Source organism: Amblyraja radiata, chromosome 25 (assembly GCF_010909765.2).
Source record: "Amblyraja radiata isolate CabotCenter1 chromosome 25, sAmbRad1.1.pri, whole genome shotgun sequence".
In the NCBI taxonomy this organism is placed as follows: Eukaryota; Metazoa; Chordata; class Chondrichthyes; order Rajiformes; family Rajidae; genus Amblyraja; species Amblyraja radiata.
The window spans coordinates 24,898,761-24,922,718 of NC_045980.1; the positions used below are offsets into that span (position 1 = coordinate 24,898,761).

The 23,958-nt window shown below is 42.6% G+C and overlaps 2 protein-coding genes across 2 annotated transcripts in view; one reads left to right on the forward strand and one right to left on the reverse strand.

The window, feature by feature from the left end:
- Positions 1–4,885: 4,885 nt before the first annotated feature.
- LOC116987159 (phospholipase A2-like) lies at positions 4,886–16,809 on the reverse strand. The gene is made up of 4 exons (XM_033043035.1): positions 16,676–16,809; positions 8,617–8,773; positions 7,580–7,704; positions 4,886–5,007 (listed from the first exon to the last, which is right to left on the reverse strand). Exons 2-4 carry the CDS (start codon positions 8,721–8,723, stop codon positions 4,886–4,888), a joined length of 354 nt encoding a protein of 117 aa, XP_032898926.1. The 5' UTR covers positions 8,724–8,773; positions 16,676–16,809.
- A 5-nt stretch (positions 16,810–16,814) lies between these two features.
- Positions 16,815–23,958, forward strand: part of gcn1 (GCN1 activator of EIF2AK4) — an 88,890-nt gene continuing 81,746 nt past the window's right edge. Inside the window, exon 1 of the mRNA XM_033043515.1 lies at positions 16,815–16,890. Within this exon, the coding sequence (XP_032899406.1) occupies positions 16,873–16,890 (18 nt within the window). The 5' untranslated portion in view covers positions 16,815–16,872. The remainder of the gene's footprint in view (positions 16,891–23,958) is intronic.

A 23,958-nucleotide genomic window follows, 5' to 3' on the forward strand; every position in this document is an offset into this window, starting at 1 on the left:
GATCTGTTGTGTTTTGTTTTGTGAATGACAAGATAACATCAAAACTGAAATGAAGGCCTTTTAATGGAATATGGTTGTTGAGCATGCATGCGAACAAAGAATGCTGAGCTGGTAAATAGTTTCAGATGTATATAAAATATGATGAAAGTTTTAAGAATTTCCATCCTATGTATTTAATATGTTTGGAGTTTTGAATCTCTGGGAGAATGCAACATGTGAGCCATTTACCTCTCAACATACTTGCATGCAAACGTAATGCAATCCCTTTCCAAGGTTACCCAGTTCTTTTGACTGCCAGCATTTTGCAATGTATCACTTTCTAAAAAATATTCTGCTTTTCCATTCTTGCTAGATAATTTCACACTTCCCCACTGTCCACTTATTTAACTTGCTAGTATCGTTTTACAGCCTCTCGCTGGGGTTCAAGCACTGGCTCTTGCTCCTCTGAGAGGCTGGTCGCAGAGTCAGACTGCCACTGTGGGTGACTATAGAGTCAGGCCTCCACCATGGGTTACCCTGGAGGCAAGCCTCCATTAGGATAAGCCATAGAGATAGATCACCATCACAGGTTACCATGGTGACAGGCCTCCACCATGGGTGACCATGGAGACAGACCACTGTGGGTGACCAGGCCTCCACGTTTGAAATTCAGCAGAGCAACAGACTGTGTGGCCCACCACGCCCATGCCAACCTTTTTGTTCCTACACTAATATTTGCCAGCATTAGGAGCATATCCTCCCTGAATTTCTTAGCACCTCTTTCTTGAGACCTTTTATGCCTATCATGTTGACCCAGCCCCAATACCATTGCCGTATCTCTATATAACTAAAAGTCTTCGGTTTGTGCCCACAATGTGTCTCTGTGTCAATGGTTAATTCCTATCTTTTTCCAAAAGCTAGGCCACAGCCTTCCCATTTTCACACATCCAACTCACATTTCCCTTTGGTGGTGATAAACATCTTCCCGTCGCATTTCCATCTATAATTCCGAAGTTATTAATCGTTAAAAAATTTTAAAACAGCCAAAACAGCCTTCTCACAGACAGCTTCCAGCCTTCTGACAGTGATGATGTCACAATGCCTCTCACAGTGCACCAATCACAATGGGCTCTCAAGCTGACTGCCGACTGCCACAATGACATCACAATGGGACGTTGCCAACGGTAACAAGGTTGCTGCCCCTCTACCAATATCTGAAGGGGCTGCTCATCAAGTTCTGGTTGCATTTTAGTCCCACGATCCTGGTGTTTTGGCACAAGGCAGGGAGTGGGGAGGGCCGATCAGGGAGGGGCGGGAGGAACTTTCATCGGCCCCCCCAAACCCCCACCCACCTCCCCACCCCGTCATCCCACCCCCCCCGCACCCCCCCCCCCCGGGTTGGGGGACAGGCCCAACGGGTCCCACTTGGTCTAGTCTGACATAATATTCTATTTCATAGCACTCCCATGAAACACCTTAGAACATGCTATTATATTAATGGAGTTGTAGTTTCCTACCTGACTACAAACCTGAGGCCAGCAACACAGTGGTGAATAATTTGTTGTTTTGATTAAATTATGTATTATTCTGTAACCCCTACAGCTTTTCTTAACATAATTCAACTTATTCAGACAAATGGAAGACATTTACTTATTTAGGTCTCAGTTTTTTTTCACAACTCCCTCCAAAAATCACACCTTGAGCATTTGAGCTTTGGCCACACAGTTTATCACCCAGTCCTGTGTCTTCCATTGTACACTGCCACCCACTCTTCCTCTAAAGTGGACAGAGACGGGAATGAAATGGAGCAAAGCAGGGAATTAGTACAAAGGAAGAGATAAAAGGGACCAGTGGGAAGAGGAAACCTAAGATGGAAGAACTCACAGGCAACACATCTGTCTGGAATCTTCAAAGCACTCACCATTAGTCAGTGCGACATGCCCTGTGACAGTGGTCTGACCTAATGTGAGCACTGTGGTATTTTTGATAAAGAGTGTATGTTTAGATTTGTTTCATTGGAATTATTTGCTTTTCATTCCAGTGTAAATGTGCAATGACTAAAATCAGTTGTTTTTCTTGGGGAAGAGTAAAACCATTGTTTTGGGTATAGAAAACAGCCATTGAAACATTTAGCCAGGAAGATTCTAGTATTTACTATTTTATATCAGGTATTAACTAGATTAATATATGCCAGGCAGCATCGATTGGAATTTATATAGAGTATTACTCTGATTTTTCAGACACCATTATTCAAGTCTAATGCTGTGGGGAATGTGAGAAATTATGGTTAGATTTCCAATTGCCTTGGGGTCACCCTGTTCAATTTACAAATTAAGTTATGTTTTTTGCAGGATGGTGACCAAGGTCACAGATCTTGTCATCTGTCCCGTCTGATTTCATTCAAACCAACTTCAAAGGAAATGAATGTTCTGGAAAGGGAAATCTTCCCATTTTTTGGATTGTAACTAATGCAAACATAAGGGAAACACAGATAATAGTGTGATAGACACAAAAAACAGGTAACTCAGCGGGACAGGCAGCATCTCTGGAGAGAAGGAATGTGTGACGTTTCGAGTCGAGACCCTTCTTCAGGCTGAAAGTCACGGGAAAGTGTAACGAGAGATATAGACGATGATGTAGAGAGATACTGAACAATGAATGAAAAATATGCAAAACAGTAACGATGATAAAGTAAACTGGCTATTGTTAGCTGTTTGTTTGGTGAAAACGAGAAGCTGGTGCAACTTGGGTGTGGGAGAGATGGCGAGGGTGGGAATGCTAGTGTTACTTGAAGTTATCAAGAATCAATATCATGCAAAATATGAGATGCCGTTCCTCCAATTTGCATTTAGCCTCACCCTGACGATGGAGGAGACTAAGGACAGAAAGGTCAGTGTGTGAAATAGGCAGGAGAATTAGTGTTTAGCAATCAGGAGATCAGGTAGGTCCAGACGGATTGAGTGAAGGTGTTCAGCGAAACAATCACCTAGTCTACGTTTGGTCTCACTGATGTATAAAAGTCCACATCTTGAACAATGGATATAGTTGATACCAATCTTAATGCGAAGACTGCCTTAAGGTTAAGGTAAGCAACACCGGGTGGCACCAGCAGGTTCACCAACTGTTGCCTCGCCAACAGCCTGTCTGTTCTTTCTTTTTTGTTATTTTTAGTATGTGTTAAAGTATGTTTTAGTGTTCCTTGGTTTGCTTTATGTGGGGGGGGGTTGGGGGGAAACTTTTTTTCAATCTCTTACCTCGATGGAGCTATGATTTTTTTCCATATCATATCTCTGTCCCCACTGCGGCCAAACATCGTGGTGTTGGCGGCCTTTCCTGGAGACCAACCCGGCACGCCAAGCCACGGGAGTCTGTGGGACTTTAACATCGCGGAGCTCGCAATCCCTTTCCCGGGGATCGAAGTTCCAACCGCGGGGCCTGTGGACTTTAACATCTTGAAGCCCGCGGTCGCTGGTAAGAAGAGGCAGATTCGGAAACTCCGTGCCCCGGAGAGAGTTTCAACTGCCCTGACGCGGGAGTTTCAATTACCCCGACAGGGGCATCGATCGTCGGCTGCGGGGCTTTGATCGCCCCGACAGCGGATGGTTTGACTGCCCCCACCGCGGGAGAACAAAAAGGAAGAAGATTGAACTTTATTGCCTTCCATCACAGTGAGAAATGTGGGATCCACTGTGATGGATGTTTATGTTAACTTTTATGTGGTTGTGTGTCGTTTGCTTTTAGTATGGCTGTATGGTAACTCAAATGTCACTGTACCTTAATTGATACATGTGACAATAAACTGACCTTGAAACCTTATGGTTGATACATGGTTGATTTCTGATGGATCCTTTTATACTTTCATGTTGTATTATGTATATGTCTAAGGTAGTAAACCTCAAAGTAGAATATCTTCATGGCCTAGCAATGTATGTTTCCCCTTGTGAATACCCAGCATGGAGTTTCATATCTATGTTTAAATTTTAAATTAACGTACCTACTTATAATTGCTGTTGTTAACAGATCTGTGTTTTAATTTGGAGAGTATCTACCAAACAAATCTCAAAGTCTGTTAAATTCAATCAAGACAGCCCAAAGAATACAAATCAAATTGAATTAGCTGGTCTTCAAAGATAGGTTACTGTGGCCAAGTAGATGAACATTGCTCTGGAATTGAGGTGTGGATGCTCCCAGTCTTATGAACAAGAGCACAACTTGGGGGTGCAGTATTAAATTCAGACATTACCCATGCCTAGTTAAGTGTATACCAGCAAAGGCCACAATTGGGCCTTAACATTGTTAGTAGGATTGGGAAGATAAAATAAACCATGCTCCCAATTACTAAGTTACACAAAAATGCTGGAAAAACTCAACGGGTGCAGGAGCATCTATGGAGCGAAGGAAATGGGCAACGTTTCGGCCCGAAACGTTGCCCATTTCCTTCGCTCCATAGATGCTGCTGCACCCGCTGAGTTTCTCCAGCATTTTTGTGTACCTTCGATTTTCCAGCATCTGCAGTTCCTTCTGAAACTCCCAATTGCTAACCCAGGCCAGAATGTGAAAACCCATGTGTTTGAGAATTGAGTTTGGAGCCTAGTTGCTGCCCATTGTGAATGGCAACAACATTCATTGATCACTCTCGAGCATGGCTGAAGTGCCACATAGTGGTAAGAGGCACTGATACCTGTGTTTTTGGATGTGGAAAAAATTTGAAAAGATGTTTATATATAAACATTATAACCATTCACTACCCAGTGGCTGTTAATCAATAGTATTCTTGTAAGAACATAGTCTTGAAGCCAAAGATGGCTTTTCTGTTTGTATGTGAATCATTTAACAACAAATGGACAAAAAATGCAAAAACATGTTTTTTAAATATTTGTTTAATCCTTAATTCTGCCCCAATTCTTTAGTTGCAGTAGAGATCCTTGTCCAAATTTTTATACTGAGGGTTGTAAGGGGCATCTGAAAAGCAGATGGCTGCTATACGATCACAATTACAAATATCAGTCTCACAGGGATTATTATTGTCTGGAAAAGAAAAAAATTGTGGTTATAAATTGGCTCTGTACATATGTTACCTCATCACCATCATCACCATTATCAAGGAACAATAGCACACATCAATTCCTGAAAACTATGTCTGAAGAATGGCTTACTGGGTTCAAGTTGTGTGGTATGATCTTTCATGGCACCCCTCGTCACCTTAGTACAATCGGTCTTGGTGACTTACCAAGTTATTCGATCAGTTACAACTGGGCTCATGCATCATCCCCACCACTCGCCACATCTTCCCATCTTCCCTCATATCTGCTTTCCGCAAAGACCGCTCCCTCCATAACTCCCTTGTCAATTCTTCCCTTCCCTCTCGTACCACCCCCTCCCCGGGCACTTTCCCTTGCAACCGCAAGAGATGCAACACTTGTCCCTTTACCTCCCCCCTCGACTCCAAGGACCCAAGCAGTCGTTCCAGGTGCGACAGAGGTTTACCTGCATCTCCTCCAACCTCATCTATTGCATCCGCTGCTCTAGATGTCAGCAGATCTATATCGGTGAGACCAAGCGGAGGTTGGGCGATCGTTTCGCCGAACACCTCCGATCGGTCCGCAATAACCAAGCTGACCTCCCGGTGGCTCAGCACTTCAACTCCCCCTCCCACTCCATCTCCGACCTCTCTGTCCTGGGTCTCCTCCATGGCCACAGCGAGCAGCACCAGAAATTGGAGGAACAGCACCTCATATTACGCTTGGGGAGTCTGCATCCTGGGGGCATGAACATCGAATTCTCCCAATTTTGTTAGTCCTTGCTATCTCCTCCCCTTCCTCAGTCCCCCTGCTGTCTCCTCCCATCCCCCAGCCTTCGAGCTCCTCCTCCTTTTTCCTTTCTTGTCCCTGCCCCCCCCCCACCCCCGATCAGTCTGAAGAAGGGTTTCGGTCCGAAACGTTGCCTATTTCTTTCGCTCCATAGATGCTGCTGCACCCGCTGAGTTTCTCCAGCTTTTTTGTGTACCTTCATGCATTTACTGTTCAATTCATAAACTGTGTAGGTAGGAACTACAGATGCTAGTTCACACCGAAAATAGACACAAAACATTGGAGTAACTCAGAGGGACAGGTTGAGTTCCTTAACCGGTCCTTTTCCATTTTCATTTCCTTTTCCTTTTCCCCAGATACATAGAAAATAGGTGCAGGAGTAGGCCATTCGGCCCTTCGAGCCAGCACCACCATTCAATATCATCATGGCTGATCATCCACAATCAGCACCCCGTTCCTGCCTTCTCCCCATATCCCTTGATTCCGCTAGCCCTAAGAGCTTTATCTAACTCTCTTTTCAATGCATCCAGTGAATCGGCCTCCACTGCCTTCTGAGGCAGAGAATTCCACAAATTCACAACTCTCTGGGTGTCTGTCTGACCCACTGTCTGTCTGATGCTGTCTGACCCACTGGGTTACTCCAGCATTTTGTGTCTATCTTTTGTTCATATACTTTTCAGTTCCATTATAACTGAAAAAACCTAGAGAACCTGATCAAACCACCAGTTCTCGATTAATTTGATAATTGATTCAATTTGCTGGCAGTGAGATTTTTTTCTGACTAGAGCCTCAATGTCTCTTGTCATGTAGGGTTCCCTACTCTTGCCAGCCTTGCCCCTCCCTCTCACTGGAACACGCAGTCTGTTTATATCTCAGTTTGTAACTCTGTTTATATCTGTTGTACGTTTGTGATACCTGTATATATAAATGACCTGGGCATAAATGTAAATGGGTGGGTTAGTAAGTTTACAGGTGACGCCAAAAGTGATGGAGTTACAGACATAGGGGAAGGTTGTTAAAGTATACAAGTGGAGCCCATATCAGCGGAGAAATGACAGGAGGAGGTTATGTTTCTTATTACAGGGAATGGAGGAATAATGTGCAGGCAAAGGATATTAGCTGGTCATCATGTTCAGCACGGACATTGTGGGCTGAAGGGCCTGCACCTGTGCTGTATTGTTCCATATTCTGTGTTGTCACTATCTCAATTTTAAAAGCTTCTCATCTTGCAGGATGCCCCTTTACCCGCAAACAACCTATTCCAATCAACTTTTGCAAATGTCTTCTTTCTAAAACAATTAAAATTTCACCTTGCCTAGAACTTTAACTTGTGAACCAGTTCTGTCATTTTCCACAACTATTTTAAAACTAATAGAACTGGTTGTTTAGATGAAAAATCCCAAAATGTGCTCCTGGTTACCAGCCGAGGACCAATTTTAAAACACATTGAGTCTTTACTCTTCTGAGTGAGTTTTAAGGAAAAGGAAACCCAGAATAACAATGTGACAGTACTTGCAGCTGAAGTATTCTCTGGCAAACTCTTGAGGGCTTTTAATCCATTATGAGGCATTATGTACTACTGAGCTGTCCTAGTGGCAATTCAATGTCAGCCTTACTATATTATGCACTTAGTGTCACTGATCAAGGATGAGTTTTTAGGCAAAATATATATTTTTAATTCATTCAAATATCTGTTGCCATAACATGCACCCTGATCATATTTTCCACTGAATACATATTAAAGTTTAGTTGTGCCAATTTCTGCAGTTGTGACAGGACTGGATACTTACTGCTGCAAGAGATCGTATTCCCAGAGCAAGAGTAGTCATAGAGTTCAATGTATGGGCTGTCTATCAGATACCTGCAGTGATTAGCTTTTGCCTCGCGATAGCATTTATCATGCTCCCAGCAACATCTGGAAAGAAAAAATGACAGAACGTGAATCTGATGAGTAACTAGATCTGTACAAATATACTGATTTATTTCCAGTAACTGTCCTGACTAAGGCAAGCTCTGTCGTGCTTTGATGATATCATCATCATCATCATCATCATCATCATCATGTGACCATATCATGATCAGTACCTGAGGAAGGGTTAACACCGTGTTCAGGTGTAGAAACAAGGAACTGCAGAAAGACACAAAATGCTGCAGTAACTCAGCGGATCAGACAACACTTCTGTTTAATCTTGGAGCCCTTCTTCAGACTGGTGGGGTGGGGGAGGGGGTGGGGAATTTGATAGGCAGATGGTTGGAACAAAGGAGATTAAAACCGAAGGAGTGAAACAAAAGGATTGAAGAGTTGTGAATTGTGAAGCCGGAGGAAGGAATGTAGGGGGAGGGGAGAAAAAGCTGCGAGTCCAGGTGGGGAACAGGAGAAGAGGGGGAAGAAAGGGGGAGTGTGGGGCAGAAAGAGGAGGAGGGTTTTTGGTGGGTACCTGTAGATTGGTTATCTAAAAATTGGAGAATTCAGTGTCCATATCGTATGGTTGGTAAGGGCAAGTTGGACCAAAGGCTGTATGACCCTATGACTATAGAGTCATACAGCCCTCATAGAGTCATATCACCCTCAGGTAGTGTGAGGTCCCAAGAGACCCATACATGCTAGTTGACGGATGTTGGTTTCAAATCAGAAACCTATCCCAGGCCACAAGAGTATTCAGACAACCACATTTACAGGTAATTCTGCAGGAAACCTTACAAGTGTGAAATTAATCTCATTGCCTTTCTTTTCATTGCCTTTCTTCTCGGCATAGCTTTGCACTTTCAGAGTCCAGATTTCCTACCAACTTAACTAAAGTTAAGAGATTGGCATTAACCGACGTACGTGTCCAGCTGGTCAACACTGTTTCGAGCACCGCCAAAGCCACAGTTACATCCATAATCATTGAAGTCCAGGATGGGGGAACTGTCAGGAAGGACACACTGTATCATCTTCCTGAACTGCCAGATGGCATAAGGTGAAATGCTGGCACTTGCAGCAGCTGTGGAGAGATACACAGTAGGTCTTAATAATAAATATCAACAGATCTTCGTGTTTTCTTTGAAACCTTGCTGCATTTTTGATCTTTCAAATTTGCAGTCATGTTTAAGATTTTAATTCAATAGATCTTTTTGAGTGGTGACTGAAAATCCATTGCTCTTTTTTTCCTGGCAGCATGCAGCATGAGAAAAGATGAGTTGTAAAAAGTGAATATTCTCAATAGAATATTCTCAATGGACACACTGATCTGTTTTGTAGTCAATCCCTACTATGTTACAGAGAGATAGTAACAGGCACATGCTTATTGCCCGCGCTCCATCCAGTTTCTGAGGGGTTGCGCAATCAGAGGGAAGGCTCAGCTCGTTGCTGCCTCACCTCTCACCCCTCCATGTATTTGCAGCGGAGCTGCGCAAATTTGGCGATTTTAACTATAAAAAATGATTAGATTCATATAGAAATGACATTTATAACAGGTCAGTGGAAAAATCTTTATATTTATTTTATTATTATTTTTCTTTACTTTTCTTAACAGCTATTTTCATTGGGAGTATGACAGGTGAGGCTCTGCATCCCCTGCCTCCCCTGACCGCACGTCCCTAGAGGCTGGGGTGATTGAGGAGGGTGGGTCGATGGGGAAGAGTGAGGTAGGTGGATGGGGGGGGGGGGGTGAAGGTGAAGACAGCTGCTGGGGGTGATAAGTAGGACACACCTGCCTCTGTATCCCAATTCCAACCATCTCGCAGCCCCACCGAGCTCCAACTGCCCATTGCCTTCATCCCTCCTCATTCCACCTATCACCCATTGGCCCCTGTCTCAACTCTCTCCATCTCTTTTTCATTCTTGCTATCATCCCTCTCCACTCCCAGTTCTGATTCAGGATCTAGACCCGTGTCAACGTCAATTCCCCCCCCCCCCCCCCACAGATGCTGCGCAACCAGCTGAGGTTCCCCAACAGTTGGTTTCTGTATTGCAAACTGCATTTACCCTTGGATACCTGTCTCTGCAACAAACCACAATGAAAATTGCAACAACGCTAATACCAATGTTAGTAGACAATCTGAAATACAATCCCACTAGAAAACTTGAGAGCTATGAAAGGCATCATTGTTATCCATCTGCTCACAGCGATAGGCATTCCTCATACATACCTGCAAGCAACACAACGGCAAACAAGGATCTCATGTTCAGTTTCCGTCCAATAACAAAGCTGATCTTTACATTTCAAACACATTTATACCTGTGGTTTGGCCTTGAGAGTGTAAACTCATTTTCTAATTTTGTTCTATAAACAAAATTACAGATGGGGCTTTCCCAAATTAAGATGGAAAATTTGAACTAGTCAAACATCAAATAAACACTGATAATGGAAAAAAAAAATGGATATGGAAACTTCTATAATATTCCTGTTTCCTTGAATGTTCAAAGGCTCAAAGGTATTTTGTACGTGTACCAAATAAGGTACGGTGAAACTTAATTTACCATCGATTTTGAATGTTTCAATACCATCGGAGTTTGAGTGATGGGAGTCAATCCAATAATTACCTGTCAGATACTGTGGGATGGGGTGGGGGGGGGGGGGAGGGGGGAATGAACAGTAAGGATCACCATACATGATCAGGCTCATTCTGAACCAGGGGCAGACAAAATTATATTCACCCGACTCTGTTGTATGATTTGAGCCTGAGAGCTCCATCATTTCTTGTGGGAAAAGAACAGATCTGTTGGCATGTGTGTGGGGACCATGGTGGAGAGGGAGGAATGGGCTTGTGAGGACCTACAAACATGGGGCCTGGTAATTCACCAGCGATATGGTGAACCAGCCATGGGAGAAGGTGGGAATAGATGCACAAGGACTCGAGCCCCAAGACATGGACATGATGCCACAAATAGCTTAAGGAGTGGTAGACACAATATGCTGGAGTAACTCAGCGGGACAGGCAGCATCTCTCTCGAGCGAGAAGGAATGGGTGACGTTTTGGGTCGAGACTCTTCTTCAGCCTAATGATTTCACATTTCATGCTCAATGTCTGTGAAAGCATTAACTCTCACTCACACACTGCTCAATGTAATATACCGCATTGTTCACTGACCATCAAATAGTTGGAACATGTGCAAGTTACCCATTGTTCCACTTGCACTAGCCACATCTCACAGTTTGCAGGCACTGCCAGCTGTTCAATTTCAGCAGGCATGTTGCCCAAATGTAATAGAAAACCCTGGCCTCGGTCTTAGTAACATAGAAAATAGGTGCAGGAGGAGGCCATTCGGCCCTTCGAGCCAGCACTGCCATTCATTGTGATCATGGCCGATCATCCACAATCAGTAACCCGTTCCTGCCTTCTCCCCACATCCCTTGATTCCACTAGCCCCTAGATCTCTTTCTAACTCTCTTTTAAATTCATCTAGTGAATTGGCCTCCTCTGCTTTCTGTGACAGAGAATTCCACAAATTCACAACTCTCTGGATGAAAAAGTTTTGTTCTCATCTCAGTTGAAGGTTATACACAACTAGGCAATAACCAAGCAGAGAGGAACAAATAAACCTCCAATGACTGGGTTCCAGGAGTAAAGCACCCTGCTCCTTTAAGAAAGACTCATATATCCTGTGGTCACAACTTCTGCAAGATTATATAACTCTTGGGAAGTCAGGATTGACCAAACAAGATTCCTATTCTAAAATGCTGTGGGGATCTCAGTGGCTGTGTTGAACATATCAAACAGGCTGTATGCTGAAAGGAAATCCTAATATTTTGTTTATACAAACACTAGAATTTCTTCTGAGTCCCTGCAATGTAGCAACCTCACTAATGGTTACATATCATTGCTTAAATAACTAGATGGCTCCAATGTGGTCAGGTCTGTCCTCAGCAGAGATTTACAAATGTAAACGTCTGTTGAAACCTATATCAACTTTTTTAGAATGATGATAAACTCAAAACATCTTCTTCATTGTTGTGGTCCTAATGGTTCAACATCAAACATCTGTACATCAGAACCATTCACACTGTTGTAGGAAAATAGGATTGAGACGGTACAATCAAAAGGGAAAGTTGTATTGATCAAATAGCCATTGGATTATAAAGTAAGGAGGGCTTAAAGGAAGCTTGTGGGAACAACTTGCAAGGAACTGTAGACAGAACTGCTCCACATCCTGAGTGGTCACCAGATCATGTGAGGTTGGAGAATAAGTAATGTTTAAAGTTTAAGAATAGCTGTCAAGGGAACTGTAATTGCTATAATTTCAGATTTCCAGCATCTTCAGATTGTTTTGCTGCTCTTCTTTTGTGTATGGTTACACCTAACAGTTCAGATTTCAATAAATTAGCCTTTTGCTCTGCTAATACTTTTGCCATGACACTCAACATGAAGCATTGTATTTGATGTGGAGTCAGGAGCTAGGTAGTCAGAAGATGGTAGTGTCCATCTCAAGAGATAGACTATTGACTGACATCTATTACAAACCCACTGACTCCCACAACTATCTCGACTACACTTCTTCGGTTGTGAGATGGAAAAAAAAATCATGCCTGTTCTCCAGGGTATCGTGGTTTGACCACTGACGTCTGTGTGTGGTCAACAACAGCCGGACATTCAAGGTGCAAAAGATACCAGGCATTCTTTGCATTTGCTGGTCTTCCCATCCAATCTTTATGTATGACCTATGCAAAGTTTGACTCTGATGAACATCACAGGCATGTCTTCAGCAGTGGATATTCTTCCTGATCACTGCTGTTATCGTGTGTCTACTCAGAATTGTTTATGCTCGGTCAAAGCAGTCCTGGTAACCTGTTTATTCAGGGCAAGCAGCCTGTTAATCTGGAACCAAATTTTTACTCCAGAAACCACAGGCATTGAGACCACCTGCAACCCAACCACAACTGAGATTAGCTGGGAATCTGCGACACCCCCCCCCCCCCCCCCCCCCTGCTGATCCGAATAGCATGTTCCGAATAGGTGATTCGAACAGACGGAGCTTTGCAAGTGAAGGAAGGTTTTTCTTCTGGGAATCCAATCAGCTGTGAGAGTGAATATAATCTTATCAGAGTTTAGGAGTTGTGGCTTGTTTACCCAGACAGATTAACATCTGTTAACTTTCAGTGACTTCCACTGTGGGTCACTGGAGAGAAAGAGAGGGGGGTAGAGAGGCGGGTGGGGGTGGGGTGGAGATAGAGAGAATCAAACTGTTTGTCAGAGGGGATCAGGGTAGATGAAGAGATGAAAACTAGATTTGGTTTAATCTTAAAACTAGATTTGGATCAACTATGAATAATTCATTTTAATTTGTAAACAATTCTTTTAAAAATAATCAGGCCTCTGAGTAGAATGATAGAATTTACCACTCATTCAGATTATTTTTCTTTCCACAGATGCTTCTGACCTGTATGTTTATGCAGAATTTTCCTTTTTTAGTTTTACTATCCTACCTGTATAATTCTGGCCTGCTGGGCAATCCCACAACCTTACCATTAACAACTCATTACACAGACAAAGACCTTAAAGTTGTACCAGCGGCCGACATCAAGCCATTTCCATTGACCCTATCATGGACATTCCCTCTGTACTAAACATCTCTTTCCTACCCTCTCCTGCCTTTCAAAACTATTTATTTTCATGTATAATCTATAAGCAAAATAAATTTTATTTTTTGAATCAAACAGAATTATGGACTGTGATCTTCAGACAATGATACGGATCCCAAGATTCAATATGCCAAAAAGAGTTTTAACTATTCAATCATCATGATAAGTGTTTTAGAGTTCAGCTATTTCCTTAATTGTATTTAAATTCTCTAGGTTGGAATATGAGGTGGGATTTATTGATTTAAAATTTGGAATGGAAAGTTAAATGTGATTGAACTTCATTTTGCTTTGCCATGTGATTGTGTGATGTTCACAAACGCAGTGCTTCTCTGTGTCAAATCCTCGTACCCTAGAGTTGCACCAAACTTGTGACTGCCTTTGGATCATATTTGAGGTATAGCCTTCACATGAACAGTTGCCAGTTACAGAGAAAACTATGCAATTATTTTATTTCTAAACCACTTTTAGACATGGTCTTGTGCAACGGCCAAATTCATTTGGCACACAGTCCATCTTCAATGTTTACAGAATGATTGTTCACACTGCTATTAAAATGCAGATGCCACATTGCATTTACCTGCCTCCATAAACTTGGCTAAGTGTTTGCTTTTTTTTTTGCAAGAGGAAAATGCTATTCACCTCCAAATGCTCACTTCCTACTGAATACAATAGTTTCTCACCTATTTCCAATATCCAAAATGGATCAAGAAAGGGTATTCAAGTACATATCTAGCATTTAGAAATATATAAACACTGCATTTCCACCACACATTGAGAACACCTTCAAAGGCATGGATTCTGATAAAAAACTTGCATCATCACTGTCTTAAATAGGTATTCTTCATTTCTAAACAATAGAGGAAACATCTTCTTCACATCTACCCTGATGCATTTCTATATCACTAACTGCTGTGCTAACCAGCTTAGTTTTTGAGAGAATCGGCAGTTTAATTCTTATTGTTTCTGGTCTGTGGATTGGTCTCGATCAAGTTTTCATCATTTGTGCCACAAATCCTTTTTATTCTGCCATTCAAATAATAAGAAATGGATACTGTTGCAGCCAAGCTCACCTCTCATTCTCTTTTCCTCATCGCCTCATTCTACTCTATATTGATTTTACTCTGTTACTTTCTCACTCTTCCCATTTCAACACATTCAACATAACTGATGGTTCAATTCAACAGGAGGCCACTGGAGGGCAGCATTACACCTGTTGCCACAATGCAAACTGTGCAGCACCATCTGGCGTTGAATGAGCAAATAAACAAAGTTCTTGAGAATTTGTGGGACAGGTAGAATCTGGTGAGGGGATGTGCAGACAACCTTTCAGGTCAGGATCCTTTTTCAGACTGACAGAGTATGGGGGTAAAAGTGGAAAAGAAAGGTAGGTGTGGGGCAAAGCCTGGCAAGTGCTTGCTGGATACACCTGAGGGGAGTTGATTGGCACATAAGGGTAGAGATAGTGACAAAGACTCTGTTGGCAATAGAGAACACTGCATCAAAACATTTCCTGAAGATTGTACGAGGTCTTGGAGCACTCGTTATATCTCACCATTGTGATCCATCCAATATTGCAAGAAGTTGACAATCTGATAGGATTGATAGAGGCAAGAAGTGCAAGAATTCTTCAACAGTGTGGATCTTCCTCAGCTACTTTCAGTAGTGAGTACTAATGAAGTGCAGATTCTTAATGCAATACAGTCTGGAACATGGAACCATTGAGCATAAGTTTGGACAGGGTCACGGTAAATGTGCAATGCATTGATTTGTGGTGTATTCAATGGTAAGGAGAGATGTGCTGTCGTCACCAACCTCAGCACCTAATGATACACGTTTTTGCACATTTTTACCCTAGAAACAGGATAAACTGCGCAGAGTATGCAACAGGCTTTGGGGAAGCAGTTAAAAATCCACATGGAGCTAATGACAAAGGCAGTAAAAGGGTTAAGATAAATACGTTTTTATTAACTGGTGACCTCTATCGGAAAGTACTTATGGGTAAGGACCATATCCAGCTCATCTAAAATAAACTCATTGCCATTTGAGTGAGTTACTGAAATTTGTAAGTAATAACATGTGTATAAAAATGCTTAGGTGAGAAATAGATAGGTTGAACATAGCCCATACTTTTGGAGGAGTATAAGAAAAGAAAAGGATATTGAGCGTATTTGCACTAAAACTATTAGTGGCTTGTTGCATGGATGCTCAGAATCAAACAGCACAGAAACAAGCCCAATTTAGGTTTATTATTATCACGTGTACCGAAGTACAATGAAAAGCTTAATTTTGTATGCTATCCTAACAGATATACCATACATAAATACAAGAAAGTCAAACTCAAGTACAATGGATAGAGCAAAGGGGAAGATACAGAGTGCAGAATAACATTTTCAGCATTGTAGCACATCAATTCCATAGACAAAGTCCAATGTCTCCAATGCAATAGAGATGAATTGAACGGTACCTAAGCTTATGGAAGGATGATTCAGCAGCCTGTTAACAGATGGGAAGAAGCTGTTCCTGAGTCTGGTAGTGCAAACTTTCAAGCTTCAAGGAAGGAATGGCAGCATGAGGTGTCGATTGAGTCAGTGGACTGGGTTACAAATACAACTCTCTGCAATTTCTGCAGAGCTGTTCCTAAACCAAGCTGTGATGCCACCCAACAGTATGCTTTCTATCGTGCATCTATAGAAGTCTGTAAGAGTCACTGGAGACATGCCAAATTTCCTCAGTCTCCTCAGGAAGTAAAGACCTTGGTGTACCTTCTCGTCTGGCACATCAATGTGGCTGGTCCACGACAGATCATTGTTAATATTAATGCCAAGGAACTGGAGGATCTCAACCATTTCCACACCATTGATGCTGATTGGGCCATGTACTTCTCCATGCTTCCTGAAGTCAATAACAAGTTCCTTCGTCTTGCTAACACTGAGGGAAAGCTTATTGTCCTGACACCATGTAACTAAATTCTCTACTTTCTTCCTGAACTCCACCTTATCATTGTTTGTCATTTGACCCACCACAGTGATGTCATCTGCAAACTTATAGATGGAATTAGAACCAAATCTGTCCGTATAGTTATGCGTATAGGGAGTGCAGTAGGGGACTGAGAATTTGTCCTTAATTGGCCTCTGTAAAATGATCCCCAGTGTATAGGAGGTGAGGAAAGGGCAATGGATCGGAAAGTTGGATAACATCAAACTAGTGCAAGTAGGTGATCGATGGTTGGCATGGACTCGGTGGACCAAAGGTGTACCTCATAGTCCGCTTGAGTAGCTTACAAGCCAATGGTATGGACGTTGAATCCTTAATTTCCAAACTTACAATTAACTTTTCTTTGCAGTTTGTTCAGACCAGCACCCTGAGCCTGTCAGTCTGGTGCTGATGCTGGTGATGAAGAACTGGGCTGTTGCCAGGCGACCACCGCCCCTAGCAACCGTTCCCCCCCTCACCACCCCCCCTTGTCGGGCTCATAGGCAACCCGGAAGGTATATGCGTTCTCTTCCGGCGTGTAGTGGAACATGGCGACGGACACGCAGGTCTGTGCTGGCAGCAGTAAAGTTGAATTGATCACCTTCGGACTGGTGCCCGGTCTGGTGCAAGGCGACGGGCTGAGTTCGCAAAGGGGTTGAGAGACGGATGAGCGAGGGAGAGGGTGTAACCCGGCGGCTTGGGGTAGGGGGCGTGAGCGAGACGTACACAGTTGGGGAATGGGCGTGAGAGGGAGACTTGGAGTTGGGGTGACGGGCCAAAATCTCCAGGACTGAGTGGCTGAACCGATTGAACGTGAACCCACAGGGTCGAGGGGGATTTCTTTGCTGAGAAAGATTGACAGGAGATTGTAGTCGGGTAATTTAATGGAGAGAATGGGTGATAAGGTGGAATGGGGGCAGAGGAAAGCTGTGACATGTACTTTGCAAATCCGAGAGAGAGTGACACACACACTCACACTCACACACACACACACACACACACACACACACACACACACACACACACACACACACACACACACACACTCACCCACACACACTCTCACCCACACACACTCTCACCCACACACACTCACACACACTCACACTCACACACACTCACTCACTCACACACACACACACACACACACAATGTGTCGATAGAGTGAAGAGAAATTATAACGGAGAAAACGGTACATGCCGGTCAAAGATGAGAAATTAGATGCTGAGCTACTCAGGATGAGTTGAAGTTAAAAATGAGCAGATAACAATGTTTATTTTTGTTCACGTGGTAAATCCCAGTTCATGTTCAAACTTTAGTGGATGTACCCAATGTGAACATACAACATGGAATAGTACAGCACAGAACAGGCCCTTTGGCCTGCAATGTGTGCCAAACATGATGCCAGGGTAAATTAAATTCCTCTCCTTGGATGTGATCTATGTTCCTCCATTCCCTACACATCCATGTGCCTTATTTAAAAGCTGATTAAATGCCACTATTGTATCTGCATCCACCACCACCCAAGACACCTACCACTCTCCGTGGGAAAAAAAACATGCCCTTCACATCACTTAAATGTTGCCCCTCTCACCAGAGAGAGATGCCATCTAGTCTGACGTGTCCACCTTGGAGAGATAAAAAAGGTTCTGATGCTCTCTCTCCTGTCTATGCCACATAATTGTATATGTATCAATCAGATCTCCCCTCAGCCTCTCATGCTCCAGAGAAAACAATCCACATTTGTCCAAACTCTGCCTGTAACTCATACCCTCTAATCCAGGCAACATTTTGGTGACCCTTCTGTAAACTCTAGAGTGTGCGCTGTTTGTGAGATTAGTAGAGCACAGTCCTCATGGGAACATATTGATTTATCTATTTGTTATGTGGTTTCTTGTTGCACTGATGGACATTTTAGTAATTGCATTGAACTCAATGTTTCCACTTGAAGGAAATTACCCGAAATTCGGGAAATTCTGGTTGTCATCGGTTAATTTTAGGGAAATTGAATAATTTCGGAAAATTTCCGCAAAGGGGTGTAAAGGTAATACATGCAGCACTGCCGGTTTGGTGCTGAAACGTTTAAACTGAGCGCTGTCAGTTTAACACATGGGAATTTAAACGAAGAGCTGTCGGCTGCAGCACTGCGGGTTCTAAATGTAGCACTACCGGCTGTAGCGCTATGGGCTTTAAACACAGCACTATGGGTCACAGGGAAAATTCTCGTATAACAATGAGTCTTTAGAATTAACTTTCTCAGTGGAAGTTGAGCCTTTGATTATTTTTCAGGCAGTGGTAGAATTCTGGATAAGCCTAATGGTGAAAAGTTACCAGTGGGCGATGGGATTGCCGTTACATTGGGATTGTGCTTGATTTTACAGAATGGTGGGTGGGCTCAAGGGGCCGAGAAGGAGGGAGGGAAAGAGGGAATAGGAGGGAGAGAGTGAGGTAGGGAATAAGAGAGGGAGGGAGAGAGAGAGAAAAAGGAAGAGGGAGAGAGAGGTGGAGGGAGAGAGGGAGGGAAAGGGGGGGAGATGGAAGGAGAGATGGAGAGGGAGAGAGAGGGGGAGAGAGAGTGGGGAGAGAGTGGGGAGAGGTAGGGAGGGAAGGAGAAAGGGAGGTAGAGGGAGAGAGGGAGGGAAAGGGGGAGGGAGAGCGAGAAGAGTCTGAGACACATGAGAGCAGGTTAAAAAAACGAAGACAACGAAAGCTGTTGGAGGCAACGAAAGCTGCCTTGCATAACACTGTATAAGTGAGTAACAGAAGCTGGCAGATGCGGTGTAGTTACATAGATCTATTTTACCTTGTTCTTCTTTGTTGTTAACGTGTACCCGCAAAAAAAAACCAACAACATATAGCACGCAGGAAGCATTTTTGAAAATTTCAGGAAATACCAACCAATTCCAGGAAATTTGGGATTCTATTTAAGGAAAAAAAATTTTAAGGTGTGGAAGCATTGATTGACCTGCCTTTTTTGATAAAGCTGAAGATTTGGTTTCATGAAACGTGTTTTTGCCTTTCGGTTAAGTCAGAGTTTGCTTGATTGTATCTGCCTGCTTCTGTTACTCACTAGATTGTATGTAACGAATAAAAGTTGTGGTTTGGAAGGTAAATAGAATCGTGCCAAAAAATTACTGTTGGAAGTACACTTTGTCCTGTTATTTTCTGCTTCTCTGGGAATTGGGTTCACTGCCATCAATTTCTTGATATATCATCCAAATGATTATTCAGTGTGGGTGAGCCGTTCAGTATATTCAGTATATGCCGATCCTGGGAAGGGTTGATATGTGGTAGATACTCACTTCCAATGATAGATTAGAAGTGAACTGTGGTGTACTTTCTTTTCCTTCTTCCTCTGCCCTGAGTCAACACTTTTGCTTCTGCTGCTGGGTCAACTTATGGCATTTATTATTTACCTCTATTATTGTTTTATCCAATTGGGCTTTTAAAGGATTGTGTTTGAATTGTGTATAATTCACATTTTCAAATATTGCTAAATTATTGTTTCTGTAACTTGTAATGGGGAAAATATTGTATTCAGCAATATTGACTGAACACTCCATACTTTTAGTTAAAATGTACTGAAAATTTGATTCCCTATCTTTCATTGGAATATCTTGAGAGAACAACTTCTGGTTCTGGCAAAGGAGAGAATGGTGCAATTTATGGAGGTTTGTAGGATTCCTAACGGTTGGAATTGGTGCTAATTTATGGATATTTAGTTTGTCAGACCAAAATCAGGCCTTGAACCATTTGGTAATGCTAAAGTCTATCTGTGGAATGTTGTAATAACACTTTAATAGATGACTTTAGAACAGGAGAAAATGTAACCGCTCAAGTCTGTTCTGCTCTTCAGTTGGATCATGGGACATCTGTGACCTAGCTCTACCTTGATTTTCCTCGCATTCTTTTAATAAAAATGTAGCTAACATGTAATTTGAAGATTCAAGAAAGAATGGTTGAACCCATGGATTGAAGCACTTATTGATGTAACCATTTTCCTTTCTTTTGCTTTCTCAAGCCAATTCTGTGATTGTATAAGCTTTTCTCAAAACATAATTTGCAATTGGCTACTATGGGCTTCTTCTGACTAGTGTTGGATGGAAAAATTAGGTGTTTTAAAAGCAGCAGAGAGAAGAAAGAATGGGTGCTACTAAGTGGGTTAAAAGATTAAAATGTATAAATGTGTCATACTAAAATAATATACGTAGTGCTGCCCTAACGCAGTAGTTGCATTCCTAAGAAACCTTGTGGTCTGGGAAATGCTGGAAAAACAATTTTTATCAATGGCAAAAAGGGAATTTGGAGGCTAGTGTGTTTCAGGCTCATAACAACAAAGTCATTTCCCCTGCAGGATATTCAAGTCAATTTTGTTGCTGCAAGCTAAAAATACTGAAGGCAGTATGTTGCATTGTTTAATAGAGGATCATGGCATGTCAATTCAATGGTCGCTGTGGTAAAAACTGACATACTGTACAGTAAACCCTCGTTGTAATGGACCTCTTCATAACCCATTTGGGTGATAACTGAACTACTGACAGCTGCTCGTGCCACCTCCCCTGGCGCTTACAGTGCTAATTGCCAAGTCTGCTCTGCCATTCAATCATGGCTGATCTATCTCTCCCTCTTAACCCCATTTTTCTGCCTTCATATAACATCTGACACCTGTACTAATCAAAAATCTATCAATCTCTGCCTTAAAAATATCCACTGACTTGGCCTCTACAGCCTTCTGTGGCAAAGAATTCCACAGATACACCACCCTCTGGCTAAAGAGATTTTACCTAATCTCCTTCCTAAAAGAACATCCTTTATTTCTGAGGCTATGACCTCTACTCCTAGACTCCCCCAATAGTGGAAACATCCTCTCCATATCAACTCTATCCAAGCCTTTCACTATGCTGTATGTTTCTTTGAAACTCAAGCGAGTATAGGCCCAGTGCTGACAAATGCTCATCATAGGTTAACCTACTCATTTCTGGAATCATTCGTGTACACTTCCTCTGGACCCTCTGCAGAGCCAGCACATCCACGGATATGGTGCCCAAAATTGCTCACAATGTTCAAATGCGGCGTTACCGGCCAGAGCCTTATAATGCCTCAGCACGACATCCCTGTTTTTGTATTGAAGCCCTCTTGAAATTCTCCATGTGACTGCTCCGGTTTGCTCCCACATCTCAAAGACGTCTTGGTTTGTAGGTTAATTTATCTCTATAAAATTGCCCCTAATGTATAGGGTGATTTCACCAAAGGTCAAATGAGCGTAGATCCCCACTCACGTGACCGCAAAATTTAACTGGAGGACAAATGTCACTTCCGGTACATGTTAGTGAATGGGAAAACACGCACTTTCAGACCCGTTAAAAACATGGAAAACGGCCGATTATTGAGCTGAAAATTTCTGTGCTAGTCGGGGTGACCGTGAAGCACAGCGACCTAAATTTTCAGTCCAAAAAAAAGATAGAAAGTAAGGTAAATTCAAGAGGGAGTTGAAGGTGCAAAAAGAGCGGAAGTGCTTAGCAGACATTTGCCGTGGAGATTTAAAGATCCAAAATATCGGGAATTATCGCGTTTGCTCGCTGCATTTCATCAAAAGTAAGGCATTATTGACTTTTTATCTTTATTCATTAGTTATATGAAAAGTTTGAAAAGTGAAAAATCTGTCATTAAAATTGCTAAATCGAGGAGAATTCCCTGCTATTGATTTGCACTAATTATGCTGGTATCTCGGTTGGGTGGCGTGTCTGATTGAAAGTCCAGGAACCTGAGGGATGGTGAAGAATGTCAGTTGTCGCTCTGTATGTGAGGCTGCCGGGCGGGTGATACCAGAGCACTGGACAAAAACGCCCAGAGTGAGTTGGTTGTTGCAGCGAGGGTGGTGAAAGCGAGCCAAAGGGCTGGCGAGATCTTTCAGCGTGAGTTGAGTGAGAGCCGCGGCGGAGGCCGGACTCAGACTACAGGGCTGTATGTACTCTGCAGTGGGACTGTCTGTCTGGCATCTTCCCTCCGTCCCCAATGCCAATGTAAACAACCCCTCACTGACACAGTCTAGGGTTTATTCCACACATGCAGAATTCCCAGCGGGGGAGTCGAGCGAGCAAGGCTGGTCACACACACATTAGAGGTGTAGAGATAAGAGGGAGATGACACCGCCCCAGGGCTCGGTAACAGGCGGCCAGGCAACTCCAAACTCAGGTTCCTGGACTTTCAATCAGACACGCCACCCAACCGAGATATCAGCATAATTAGTGCAAATCAATAGCAGGGAATTCTCCTCGATTTAGCAATTTTAATGACAGATTTTTCACTTTTCAAACTTTTCATATAACTAATGAATAAAGATAAAAAGTCAATAATGCCTTACTTTTGATGAAATGCAGCGAGCAAACGCGATAATTCCCGATATTTTGGATCTTTAAATCTCCACGGCAAATGTCTGCTAAGCACTTCCGCTCTTTTTGCACCTTCAACTCCCTCTTGAATTTACCTTACTTTCTATCTTTTTTTTGGACTGAAAATTTAGGTCGCTGTGCTTCACAGTCACCCCGACTAGCACAGAAAATTTCAGCTCAATAATCGGCCGTTTTCCATGTTTTTAACAGGTGTGAAAGTGCGTGTTTTCCCATTCACTAACATGTACCGGAAGTGACATATGTCCTCCAGTTAAATTTTGCGGTCACGTGAGTGGGGATCTACGCTCCAGTGACCTTTCGTGAAATCACCCTATAGGGAGTGGATGAGACAGTGAGATTATGTAAGACTTGTGTGAACGGGTAATCGCTAGTTGCTGTGGACTAGATGGGCCATAAGGCCTGTTTCCGTGATGTATCTTTAAACTAAAGCAAGCTAAACCATTTAGAAAGCATGTTATGAGCTTTGTACATGAGTTTGATTCCATTCTGTGAAAAGACTAGAGCTTCTCTTTATATTCTTAAGAACAGAGAAGGTTGTTGTTAACACCGAATAAAGAGAAATTGGCAGATGGTTCAATAACAAAGAGAATACAGATTTTACATTGTTGGAAAATATTTGTTTTCTTTTACACAATGAATTAGGACCTGAAATTCTGCCTGAATTATGGTTAAAAACAGTTGTAGGAAATGTAACGACCTGAAAGGAAGAAAATTACTGGCTTTTGGCAATGAGAAGTGGGAATGATTGGAAAGATGGTGCAGGTATGATGAGATGATTGGTCTCCAACTGTGATAACAATGAAAATTGTAGGCCTTTGTTCAAGGATAAATTGTTTCGTAATTATAGCTTGAGTAACTGCACTTAAAAATGTACTCGCTGTACCTAAAATAGCAAGTTTCCTTCAAATGCTATATTTATGAAAGGACCTAGATGTTGCTCTGTTAAAACGTCTTTGTGCTTAATCGTAAATGTTGCCAGTTTTGATGCCATTTTCCCTACTACTTTGCAAATTCTTGCTATTCTCAACATGTAGCACAGCAGGTGCAATTTTAAACTGACCCAAGACAACACAAGCAACACACTATCATTTTTGGTTTGAATGGGTACTGCAATGATTGTTATGGATGGGTGTGATTGTTAGAAGCTACTCCCATTGGAGAGTCTGAGGAACCCGGGTCTGAGGTTGTCAGAGGAGATCTCTTTAAGGACTGCTTGTGGTC